General features: G+C 44.2%; 1 protein-coding gene across 3 annotated transcripts in view; it reads left to right on the top strand.

Moving 5' to 3' along the window:
• Positions 1-2,336: 2,336 nt before the first annotated feature.
• Positions 2,337-13,305, top strand: part of cadpsb (Ca2+-dependent activator protein for secretion b) — a 71,683-nt gene continuing 60,714 nt past the window's right edge. For all 3 annotated transcript variants that reach the window (XM_008285771.1, XM_008285779.1, XM_008285787.1), the window contains exon 1: positions 2,337-2,669. In XM_008285771.1, coding sequence (XP_008283993.1) covers positions 2,337-2,669 — 333 coding nt within the window. The remainder of the gene's footprint in view (positions 2,670-13,305) is intronic.

Below are 13,305 nucleotides of genomic sequence, written 5' to 3' on the forward strand. Positions count from 1 at the left end.
GTCAAGCATGGAGGTGGCAGCATCATGCTCTGGGGCTGTTCTGCTGCCAGTGGAACTGGAGCTTTACACAAAATAATTTCCTCCACATTCTTGAGGAAAACCTAAAACCATCAGGTAGCGGGAAGGCTTTAGGACGCAGTTGGACGTTCCAACAAGACAATGACACCAAACACACATCGACAATAGTAAAGAAATGACTAAATCAGGCTAGAATGAAGGTTTTAGACTGGTCTCCCTGAAGTTCTGACTCAAACCCCATCAAGAACCTGTGGACTGTGATGAAGAAATACGTCTGTGTCAGAAAGTGCACCAATTCTATCACGAGTAGCGGTCAAAGATACGACGAGAAGCTTGTGGACGTCTACAAACAACGCCTAGTTGAGGTGAAAATGGCCAAGAGACATTTAACTAAATACTGCTGTATGTGTATTTTTGACCCAGCAGATGTTGTCATGTTCCCAGAAGCCCTTTAATAAATTTATGGAAAATAAAATAAATGCATGATTGTTTTTTGTGAGAAAGATGCTTGTGGTTTAGTGATTCCATCATAGGAAATGAAGAGTTTTTGGATTCACTGGAGGGCTGCATGGTGGCTCGCAGCAAGAAGGTCGCCGTTTCGCATCCCAGTGAGAACACCCGGGATCTTTCTGCGTGGAGTCTCCATGTTCTCCCCGTGCAGCGTGGGTTCTCTGCGGGTTCTCCAGCTTCCTCCTAAAAACATGCTGAGGTTAATTGATGATTCTAAAGTGTCTGTAGGTGTGAATGTGAGTGTGCTTGGTTGTCTGTCTCTGAGTGTAGCCCTGTGATAGACTGGTGACCTGTCCAGGTGAACCTGCCTTCACCCTGAGTCAGCTGGGATAGACTCCAGCCCCCCACGACCATAGTGAGGATGAAGCGGTGTATAGATAATGGATGGATATTCAGTGTCTTGTACTTGCCTACCTCACTAAATACAGTAATGTGTAACTTTACTGTAGTTTTCAAATGACTGTGAAAATAGTGTATAGTGCTGTCTGGAGCATTTTCAAGTAGCGTTGCGACGATCTGACTTTTTTGCATTTGAAAACACTGAGAGAGTAAACTGTCATCATGAAAACATGACAGAGCCATTTGACTATGTTGTTCATAAACAACGGTGTCAGGACTTTTCATCTTGATGACACTTTGATTTACATGAATACTTGCTTCTGAAGCATGAGTGTGCTTGGTTGTCTGTCTCTAAGTGTAGCCCTGTGATAGACTGGTGACATAGATAATGGATGGATGGATGTTTGTGGTTTTGTGATTCCATCATAGAAAATTAAGAGTTATTGGAGTCATTGGAAACTCAAGACTGCTGTGTAGTCTTTACAAATGTATGTAAACTTTTGTTCACAGTGGTATATTGATATTAAAATATATATATAAAGAAAATAGGCAGAATTCCTTTTAAATGATTTTTTTCTGACATGTTTTATTATTTTTTATTTTTTAGTGTATTTAATAGACTGTAGAGTCGTGTGGCTGCAGCATGCTATCATTTCCTGACACCAGCACATGCTGCAACAATTAATTTCTCCACCAGCAGCCTACACACCGAGGCAGAGAGGAAGCAGCTCAGCCCTCATGGCTACCCCACCCTTCCACCAACACGCAGCGTGGGGCGCCTCAGCGCGCAGTCTGGAAACCTCACACCTACTGTCGGTGCCTCCCGTTCAAGGCTGCTGCTGCTGCTGCCCATTTCAGTCAGCGACAATATCAGAGAAAATCCTGTGGCAGCCATCTTAGGTGTACCACTGCAGGATGTGATGAGGAGCCTCGGTTAGAGGACGAGCCGCGCATCCTTCAATCTGTGCGCTCGCTTCTGTGCGCTCAGCACCGCGGACAGCTCCGGCCGCCCGGCAGGCGGGGAGGGAGGGAGGGAGGGAGGGAGGGAGGAGAGGCCATCTCCCGCTTTCACCGACACACACACTCACACTAACACACACACTCACACACACACAAAATAAAAGCCGCTCTCGTCCCCTCATCTGTGCGCCGCCCCTCCCCTCCGCTCCCTGCTCACCTCCCCCCGCTCACATCCGCAGCAGTGACTGGCCAATAAAACACAGAAAATACGTAAGCAGCGACGAGCGCTCGGCGCAGGCGGAGAATGCTCAGTGTGAAGCGGACCAAACCTCTTCCAGCACCACTCGTTACCGCTGACATCTCTCAGCGAGCACAACCAGGGCCTATCCCTGCCTTGACTCCGGGCATATTCTCCATCACACCGGACAGAGACAGCAGAACCAGAATCTGGGGGAGAGATCATTTAGTGGGTTAGGATATCTGTAGGGACGCGTCGCTTCTAGGGCAAGATGTTAGATCCGTCGTCCAGCGAGGAGGAATCTGATGGGATAGTGGAGGAGGAAAGCAAAGAGGCGATGGCACCCCAGGCCGGATCCCGCATCTCTCCGAGCAGGACCAGCGAGAGCTCGGGTGGACTTGCGCCCAGCAGCAGCCGCAGCAGCGCCCGTCCGACCAGCCCGAGCCCGTCGGCCGCCAGCGAGGAGAAGGAGGACCTGGAGAAGATGCACAGAGAGGAGGAAGACCGCAAAAAGAAGCTGCAGTTGTATGTTTTTGTGATGCGAGCCATCGCTTACCCGTTCAATGCAAAACAGCCCACAGACATGGCCAGGCGACAGCAGAAGGTAAGGGCCCATCGGTGCAAAAGCATAATTAATAACCTCATGATGACGAAATGCCTCCTTTCATATCGCAGATGTTGTCATTGATGACCTACATAAGCTCGAGCACGGAGGGGTTTTGGCCACTAGGCCTATCCGATAGCGCACGGATACAGCACAGTCCCACAGAGACCACAGTTTGTGTGTGTGTGTGTGTTTTTTTTCTTTTGACGCAAAATGTTGAAATCCTCAGAGCATGACAGGAGGAATAGAAACGGCGCTCCGAGCCCGGATAGTGGCATGGTGCTGCAGAGCTGCAGACTGAGTGCAGTCCATGTTGCTCCAATACACGAGCTCAGGAGTGAGATCCGTCCTCCAGCCTCAGCAAGCCCATTAATTGAAAGGGCGTTCAGGAGATGGTGGATGGCGACTTACAACAGGACGCTGTCATTGTCCTTGTTGGCCCACATCTCACCATTTCCATGAGATGTGCAGATGTGTCAGGCTCCATGTCCTGCCCGTCTTGGCAGATACCCAATTCCTACCGGTTTGCGCCATCACTTATCCCGTCAATTTGGCCTCCCAAGGTGACTTTTAGGCACAGACCTCTTGAGGAGGGTAGCTTAATAGCCTTTCTCCTCTGCAGACAAGCTTGGCTCCTCTCAGCGGGCTGCTGTAAATGAATTACATTAAAAAAAAACACTTTGTACATCCACAGATTACGTTGCTGTACCAATTTAGGAGGTCCAGTTTATGAGATTTATGTGAGTTACTGTAAGGCCCACATCCTGGTCTCACACTGCTGCTGTGCTGCTCCATTGATGTTGAAGCCAGTTTTGGGTCATCATGTCCTTACTGTCAAAGTCACCATGGACAGGCCCTACTGTACGTCCCATTGATTGTCAGTGAGGACAATTGTTCATTGTCTTTGGTTGATGCATTTGATTGCATCACCAAAAATAGACCATTGACTGTTTGTGTTCCAAGACGGCCACGTATGAATTAAGATGCACATGTGATTATAGTGATGTTTGGTGTAGAGCTCCCTTCCTGCCTCCGCTGACCGATGAGAGCGTACTATCAGCTTCTTGTAGCTCTCCTCTCAAGGCTGCATCCAGTGTGGTCTGCAGAACGTTCATTCAGCTTAAATCACAGGAGGATCAGTCATTCTCACTGTAAACAATACTATGGAGATTGCATGTGTAGCTGCTGTTTTTCCGTGTAACCTGCAGACAACTCGTCTTCCTCTGGACACCGTTAAGCCATATGGCCGGAATTTTCTGCTGACTCATGCACAAGTGCATGTGGGAGGCATAAACCACCGTGTTTCCATCTATTTGTTTGTTTGTAGTCCTGTTGAGCGTAGGTTACTGATAGTCTAATGCATGCTTAGTAATGCACTTTTATATCTGGTAGCTCAGGCGGCCACAATCTCTCTGTTGTGGGTGAGTGAATATCTGGACAAACAAGCCGATGCACGCTGTCAGAGCAGGAAATCAAAGTGTGTCTGTCTGCCCACAGTCTGCCTCGACACTTTGATTCAGGCCAGATTTGCATCCATTGGCTTCAACCAGCCCCTTCAAGAAAATCACACACCCAATGCAGAATACATTTTTTTTAAAAACATAATGAATTGACTTGATCCAATCAGCTGATAATTCATTGCACAGAAACTTTCACAGCAGAGAGCACTAAGTCGATTACTTCCTGGTTGTGTTGTAGTCATTGTAATAACTTCTCGTGCAATACGCTTCACTGAAGAAAATAAAAATTCTACATTGGTCCAGGAATGTTTCTGCAGATTTCTTGAACCTCCCATGAACACAGATGTCCACAGAAAAAACATCATTTATTAATAAAATCCCTCACAGCACTGGGTGTGCAATCTAATATATAGCCCATTACAATTTTTTGGCTATTATAAATTAGTCCCAGAAATATGATGAAGCAATTTCTGTAATGAAAAGACTTAAAGGCCTCAGCAAAACATGTGGAGCAGCTCCATGATAATCCGTTATTAGAAGCTCTGGCACACGAGCGGCAGCAGCAGCAGCAGCGATGGGCTATCACAGAGAAACAGGCCAGGCTGCGAGCTCCACTGCTGCTCCTGGAAGCGTACCGCCGTAACCTTGTGAAAGGATAAACCAATAGGGCGGTGATATGCGGTTTCTTCCTTCTCAAGGCCGAGGGAAGTGTCCTATTGTTCAATCTGAAAGATGCCTTCAAAAGCAGCCACGTGAAGGCTGCTGCCGTTGGAACGTTGGGCGAGGGAACGATCAAACACACGTGTTTGCATTACGAGGCTAACCACCTCGGGACACGCTTAAATTCTCTTGGTGAATATGCTGCAAGTAAATTATGGAGGTTATTGACAGATTTAGATTGCGCCGGTGCAATTTATGAATTTATGGTGTCTTTGTGATTGTCCTGGAGAGCGAAATCCTCCTTCAATAAACCGCCTTAACACAGAGGGATTAGACAAGGGCGTGATGGCATTGAAGTAAAATCACAAATGAACATGTTTTGTTTCGTATTTAATGGATTTAAAGGGAAATGTTTAAAGTCAGAAAGGCATTTGTTGGTTGTATGGTTGTCCGATCCATTCGCTGCTCCATCTGTTGGTTGAACCACCACTTTAGTTCAGAAAATAGAAATATCACAACAACAGTTTTACCTGAATTGGGTTGGCATTAAATTTAGTTAAACCAATGAACAAGCAAGCTTTAGGGCGGTGGCTGTGGCTCAGGTGGTTGTCCTCCAATCACAAGGTTGGCGGTTCCACCCCCGCCCCTCCACAGTCAAAGTGTCCTTGGGCAAGACGCTGAACCTGAAGTTGCTCCCAATGCATGGCAGCTCTGTCACCATTGGCGTATGAATGTGTGTGTGAATGGGTGAATGAGAAACACATTGTAAAGCACTTTGGATAAAAGCGTTATATAAGTGCAGACCATTGGGGTGCCTGGTTGAACTGGCGTCCCCATGAATAGGGGGCTACAGTCCCTGATGTGGAGGTCATGAGTTCGAATCCCGCTCATGGCCCTTTTCCTATTCTTCTCCCCCTGCTTCCCTGTCTCTCTATCGCACTATCAAAAGGCAAAAAGGCCAAAAAAATAAGTTAAAAAAAAGAAAAAAGATAAGTGCAGACCATTTACCATTAGCATGCTAACATGCTACATGCTAAACATGTCAGAAGTCAGCATGTTGTCAATGAGAGAAGGCTAGCATGCTATACATAAACAGCTCAAAGTCAGACTTATTTTTACGTTAGATAATGAGCACAACCAGACAAAAACAGCTACTGGAAGCAAACCTCTGATACTAATTTAGATTTTGATTCATAGACGTAGTCAAAGAGAATAACAGTGAAACGGCTAAAAATGACATCTGATTAATCAAACCCACGCGCTATTTATAGATCACACTGTAAGTATATTTCCAACTGAGTAAGTGCTCACATTAATTTTTTTTTTTTTTCCAGTCACAAAGTGTGATGCCCTGAAGATAATCTGACCCAATCAGCTCATGTGCCAGTAGGTTGACTTAACAGAGTGGCTCTTGGCTCAGCATTTTCAATACTATACAGTATGCAGCGGACACTCCGAGGGAGAGACGATGTGATTTGTGCAGTTTGTGATGTGAATTTGAAACAGACCGAAATGCAAATCGGTGCTACTTGGATGAAGTTTCTCGCTTTAGTGTTTAACGCTGTTGGCAAACAATTTGAGGGGTCCCACTGCGAATTGCTTTTACTTGGGCTCCATTTCTTTCCTTGTTCTTAGATCTTTAAGTGATAATGATAGCCTCGTAATGCAGTCATTGACGACTCGCTGTATTTGGAATCCGTATGGAGAGCTTTATGGGATAATGTTTGGTTCTTTCTCACCTCGGCTTTGCTGTTTGTGAAAGAGACGATTCGGAGAAGTCTCAGAAATGACTGTTGGAATCAGATAGTGCAACCTTAAATGTGGATCAAAGTTAATGATGAAGGTTTATGATGCATCATGTAGACGGATGATTCGAGCTCTTTGGTGAAGCTTGGCAAGTTGTTTGCATTAAAGGTCGCGTCTTTGCTGAAACATGCGTTTAGGTGATGATATGATAATACAGGATGTGATTCTGTGGCATTTGAACTGACGGATAAAAGACGGATGTGAGGGTGGAAAGGGAGAGGCAGATGAAAAAGGTGTGAATATAATTAGCAACGATAAAAAATGTATAAGAATTATTAATAGAGTTATTATTAATAATACAGCCGCACTTATTAAAGTATAAAGACTACATCTCCTGTGTCACTGGAGTGTGCATTGTCCTCCTTAGTTTCTTGAAAGAAATCAGACGTCCTTTAACAAGAATGGATGTGAATGGTGAGCATGTAGATACAGATAACTGCCCCGTCTCATTACGTTCATGAGACACACAGTCATGTGGACAAAAGACAGCGGCAGTAAATGGAGAGCTCAAGTGTGGCACTGAAATCATTTGCATTATTATGTAAGATCTCTAAATGGTGTTCCGCCTGAAAGAAGAGGCATCCTGCGACGATAAAAGAAGATGCATTGCTGTCAGTGTCAAAGTCAAGCATTTAGCTGAAAATAAAACAATCAGAGTTTGAAAGCCGGCGAAGGAGGAAGTTATTGTCTCCCATTTGGAGGCCGCTTCTCGTTTTAGCGGTGAAGGTGTTCATTGACGGCGTGGATGTGGATTCAGAAGGGGTGACAGCTGAGAAGCAGCAGGAGAGAGAAAAAAAAAAAACCCTCACCCACAATCTGTGCAGCCACGTGTGACATATCACAGCTTCACAAATTAAACATATCCTCCGTCGGGGCGTAACCAAGAGGAAGAGCTAAGATCCCGTTTGCCAGATTTTTCCTAAAGGTCTGGTGACTTTGAAGGCAGCAAATGGAGACTGAATCAAACTGGCTAATATTTGCTTTGATACTCGTGGGGGAAACCACAGAAATAGCTGCAGAAATGTTACAGCGCAGCGTCGGAGCATGTGCAGGAGTTTATGGGTGGCGTGAGTGGCATCATGTCGGGGATTTTTCCACACAAGTGGGCACGAAGCAGGCGTGACCTGGCTCGAAAGCAACGTCTCACCAAGTGATGCTTCTCTCCTCCAACCCTTGCAATACAGGATGTAGCGGTTAATGACAGCGTCCTCGTAGAGCCGGTGTAATCTGGTCTTGCACTCAAAGTCAACTCAATTTGGGTTAAACAAATGTTAAGCAGTTAACATTTGTCCAAGCCTAATCCAACACAGACGAGTCGTTGTTTTGCGGTGGACACAGAAGCAGATTTGTCTGTTTGACGACAGTTGCTGTGTCCGAAAAAACTGTATTCACGGATTGAGAAAGATTAATCTGCCGGGTTGTGATTCTTTGTTTTGTTGCTGCATAAGATATAATTCCCGCTCCAGATACGGCACATTAGTCATCGTCGGAAAAGGAAAATGAAGGCTGGTTCGCTTGCAGCGGACGTTAGCACATACTTACATTTTTTCTATGATTAAATATGTATTAAAACCGTTGCTGCATTATTTTTCAATTACTTTCTTTAGTTATTTCTCTGTTTAATCATTGTGTTCCTTAAAAAGGCAATCCACAGAGATAAAAAGCTTTGTTTTGTCCGACCATTAATTCAATTTTTCAAGAAAACATCCAAATTTTATCAGTCAGAAGCAGCTCAGATTTGTTTGATGTTTTTGTTTGTAAGTGATTTTATTGACAATCAAATGTTCAAGTAGTTCGTAGTTAATTTTTTGCCGATATACCAGCTGATTAAAGATCCTCTCGGGTGATAATCTAGTTGTTCTATGCTGGAAGGTGCACAATGAGTGACTCAGAAACACAGATTCAGACGTCCAGGGTTTCGTATGTCACAAACCTAAAGAGCCAATCATGAATCGGTTCTGGTTTGAACATGCGTGACTGAATTACTCCAGTATAACAACTTGTGTATTACACCGTAGTTTTACAGAGTTGTAGGTGAGCCGGTGTGCTCGAGCGGCAGCAAGTCGCAGACGGGGTGTAAAATACGGCTGGGACTTTATAGATCTGCACATTCCAGGGGTGAAATTTCAACTATTTTGAAGCAGGAAAAGATTATTTTCATAAAAACTAGTAAACTGTGATACACGAAGACGAGTTTTTATGGGTTTAACAAACGAGTGGGGAGGGACGTTTATCGGAAAATGGTTTCGGTTCCAATCAAATGCTGCTGCTGCAACAACACTGGAATAAAACAGCGGGGGTCCAGGTTTACTTTCCGTTTTTGCAACAATTAAAGCATTTCTAACGTATGCCAAAGTTTAATGAGATTGAGAACTCACGCTGAGTTTTATAGACAGCTACAGCCAGCTCAGGTAGATCAGCGCGCTTGGCTGAAGACGACGTATTAATCATAATGAAACGTACACCACTCAGTCCCACTAACACCAACGTGCACGTCTCCCAAAGCAAATCAGTCACATGCTCTCGTGAGTCACACACTTTCTTCTTATACATTGGTGACATTTTTTTCCCCACATAATTACGAGATAATTTTCCCATAATTATGAGATTCCGAGACATAATTACGAGTTGCCGAAGTTATAATCACGGCACAAGAAAAACTTCTAATGTTTTGATGAACGCCATTCGCGGCTGCATGTCATCACACTTTCCTCTGTGGAACGAAGTGAAACGAAGCCAGGCAGCTGTTTGTTGGTCACTCAGGGCGCCGGAGTTTGTTTGTGCAAATGTTGTGTATGAAACGTTGCTTCAAAGGGGGAAAATTACTAAGGTACGAGTGGGGAAGCAGAGAAACGAGCGAGGCTGAGGGAGAGATTAGCAGTGGCGATTTTCCACATTAAAGACAGAGGAGCTATAGTAGGACCATTACTGCAGGCCTCCATTGAACCTCTGCCTCCCTGATGACTCTCGCTGAGGCATAAAGAACACAAACAACAGCCCGGAGCGGCCATGAGGCTGCTTGTCAGGTAGATACTCGCTCTCGGTTTCTTATCATGGGCGTCACATGTTTCAGAGTCGCTGCAGCAGTCCCCTCCTGACAACAGTCTGCTCCCAAAGCTTTTGTTTTTTTTTTGCACATTTCTTTCACTGATGCTGATTTAAAATGACATTTGTATTAACAAGGATGCAGTAAGACAACATAAATAATCACACATGAATATTGTGGAGCACATATGTGGTGGGGGCTGCAGGGTGGCGCAGTTGGTAGCACTGTTGCCTCGCAGCTAGAAGGCTGCCGGTTTGCGTCCCGGTGGGGGCACCGGAATCTTTCTGTGTGGAGTCTCCATGTTCTCCCCGTGCAGCGTGGGTTCTCTCCGGGTTCTCCGGCTTCCTCCCACACAGTCCAAAAACATGTTGAGGTTAATTGGTGATTGTAAATTGTCCGTAGGTGTGAATGTGAGTGTGCTTGGTTGTCTGTCTCTAAGTGTAGCCCTGTGATAGACTGGTTACCTGTCCAGGTGAACCTGCCTTCACCCTAAGTCAGCTGGGATAGACTCCAGCCCTCCCGCAACCCTCGTGAGGATTAAGCGGTGTATAGATAATGGATGGATGGACATATGTGGTGGCAAAATGTTAAAAAAATGTTGGTAAAGACTATTAAGCCTTCCGATGCTGGTTGATCTGCGTCGTAAAAAGTTTCCATGACTTTTAGACTACGTGAGCTGTTTTGTAAATCCTCTCCTCCCTTTCAAACAAACAAAACACTGCTTCTTCTTTTTTTTTTCCTGATTAATGCAACCCGTGTGAGCTTCTCTCGACACGTCGCGAAGCGTTCCCTATCGATGAAGACTGCAAACCCCATCGAACATCAAACAAGAGTTGTCCGAGATAATCACCCCTGAAAGCGGAGTGAGAGAAGGCAGAGAAAGCGAAAGAGAGAGATTACAGAGAAGGACAGTAAGTGATTTGTGATGGGAGGGTGGTAGGAAAAGGATTTATGTCTCGGCCTCTTGATGAGAGTAATGCACCGGCGATGGAGATACCAACCCACGGTCGGCTTCTGGTGCTCCACGAGTTGCGCCGTAGTGCTGCAGTCGGTGCGTTTTATCTGCTGCAGAATAAAGAAAAATATAAAAAATGGTCTCGACTGAAACATTAGTGAATAAAGAGGTTGTTTTCTAATGTGGTGTTTTTAGTTTTTTAAGTGTCAGAGGAGCAAATTTTCCAAAAGTCCAGTCAGAGATTACAAATAATAAAAATGCCAAACATCATGTTGCTGCACAGAGCGCTGAGAAGGCATTTAGCTGCTGAGTATAAGGGCTGCAGATTCTAATTTTTAAATTTTTTTTGATAAAAGCCAAACAAACGTGCGTCTATAGTTGTGTTAATATCAGCTGGATGGTTGCAAATACATTCTCCGCAACATTTGTTTTACCCAAAGGCACCCAACAAAAATCGATCCCTCTTCATTCCTGTTCTGTAGGTTACTCTGTAAAGAGACCGTAATGATCCATATAAAATGATTTCCTGTAAAATCTTAACGGCACAAGGTTGGCGAGTAAGTTTGTCGGATGCTGAGTCTTCTCTACCAACACAGACAGTGCATCTCATTGACAAGAAAAACAGAGGCGCTTTTGGGAAAACGATCAAACGGGACATCGGGCCTTGCCAAGTGTAAACACGTTTTATTCTAAGTCATCAAATGAATTTAATGAAAACCTGGCGAAGTGAACTACCACTCAGGGATTCGTAAACATCAAGGGTGCCATAGATTGATTTTGTGGACCGAATTCCCGTTGATTTCCGATTGATTCGTGCCCCTCGGTTCAGTGGAAGTTCACGCGTCTGCACCGTTTCATGTTCTTTTAGGATTGTTTTGTACCCGAAGAGAGTCGCGATAACTTTTAACGAGAAGGGGCTTTGCTGGTTGTGAACACAGCGTCTATCAGCGGCGCCACAGCTTCTGAATATGACAACAGTGTGAAAACTGGTTATACAGAGTCAGAGCTCCCTGTTTTATCCCTATTTGCTGTGTGTCAGGCTCTGTCTGCAGAGCATACACCTGGCTGTTTACTACAGTGGTATTTACTCAAACAACGCCGCGTGTGTGTGTGTGTGTGTGTGTGTGTCTTCGGAACAAATCTATGTGAACATGTCTGGTCGGGGATAATGGCTTGTGCATCTGTCTTTGTATAATTGTAGTTTTGTGGCCGTAGTCATCACACAATGCTGGTGTTTTGTGTGTTTGATGAGGCCTGCTAGCTGGTTGATTTTGTGCAGCTGTCGTGCAGCGTACTCGTGTTTGCTGTTTACTCAGATGTGGGCCGGCGGTGTCATCTGCAACATGAATAAAATGTGCTTTGACTGGCGAGAGGATCGACTGATCGCATGTTTGCTGAAAACCAACAGAAGCATTGGAAGGGAATTCTTCTGAGCAAACAGACTCACAATAAGAACATTTAGCTCGTATGAGGCCCTTTCATCAGATTTTACATTTAACTGCACAAATAATAATAATAAAAAGCCATTGTGTATACATCTTTCTAAGCTCACAGTGCATTAAACAAGTTTAATATCTACATTTTTAGATTCTTTCGACCAAACCTTCTATTTTTTCTCATGAATCAATTACGAGTGTGTTTCCCGCTGCCCACCACTGAACGCTGCCCATCTATTTTGCGGCCATTTAATTTTGGAAATCAGCCTAATTTAACTTTCCCTTTTCAGCGTTATATAACTTCTGGAGGAAGCTCAAGTGTGAGTCAGCAGCACGGAGGCTTTATTGCGCTGAACTACAGTAGCTACAGTACTCAGTACGCTGCATTCAATTAGCTAATTACCCCACTCATCACCGCGCTGCAAGGACAGCCGATGCACCTCACAAGTTGATGACATGTTGATTTAAAATATCAGGGAGATAAAGTGACCAATACGAGCAGCGTCTGAACCAGTGTTTGCTGCATAAACGCTGTAAATCACAGGCGTTACGCAACCCGCTGTTCTGTATGTGATCATATACAACAAATGGACAAACGGTCAGTAAAGCTGCAGAATGTTTGAACAACATCAGGGAGATAGAACTGTTTCAGATTAATTATAATTAAATTTGGCAGACGAACATCTTCTATACTTCAGGCTGATGCTCGTTTCTCTGCACAGACAGAAACCTCTTAAATAAAGTGAGGAATGTGCAGCAATGTGCAGTTTTTTTTCCTAGTCTTTCATTATTGGAGTTTTTTGATTCACTGCACATATCTGTAAAGCTCTTATGAAACTAAATCGTCAGCTCATATTAGTTTAATGTAGATGTAGCTATTAAGAGAAAAAGGTAGGTATTCTCTGATCCCAGCTTCTTAAATTTGAATATATTCTAGTTTCTTTACTCCTCTCCTTTGGGTTGGGCACCTTTCTTAACATTTATAGACCAGACAGGCCAACGATTAATCGAGAAAATATTCTACAGATTAAATGACAATAAATAATTGTTAGTTGCAGCCTTGACACCTGTATTAGTTTATATGTACCTGTACATGTTCATACGTCAGCTGATATGTAAAACAAACTGCCTGACATCACTATCAGATATTTCAGAATTAATTTCAGTTTTATTACTTTCAACCAACCAATAAATAAAAGATTCACCGTTTGCCTAGTTGGTAGTTTGGAGAACGTTTGGATCTCGGATTCATGATCTCAGGATTTTTAAATCT

This window comes from Stegastes partitus, unplaced genomic scaffold (genome assembly GCF_000690725.1).
Source record: "Stegastes partitus isolate 25-593 unplaced genomic scaffold, Stegastes_partitus-1.0.2 Scaffold10, whole genome shotgun sequence".
NCBI lineage: Eukaryota > Metazoa > Chordata > Actinopteri > Pomacentridae > Stegastes > Stegastes partitus.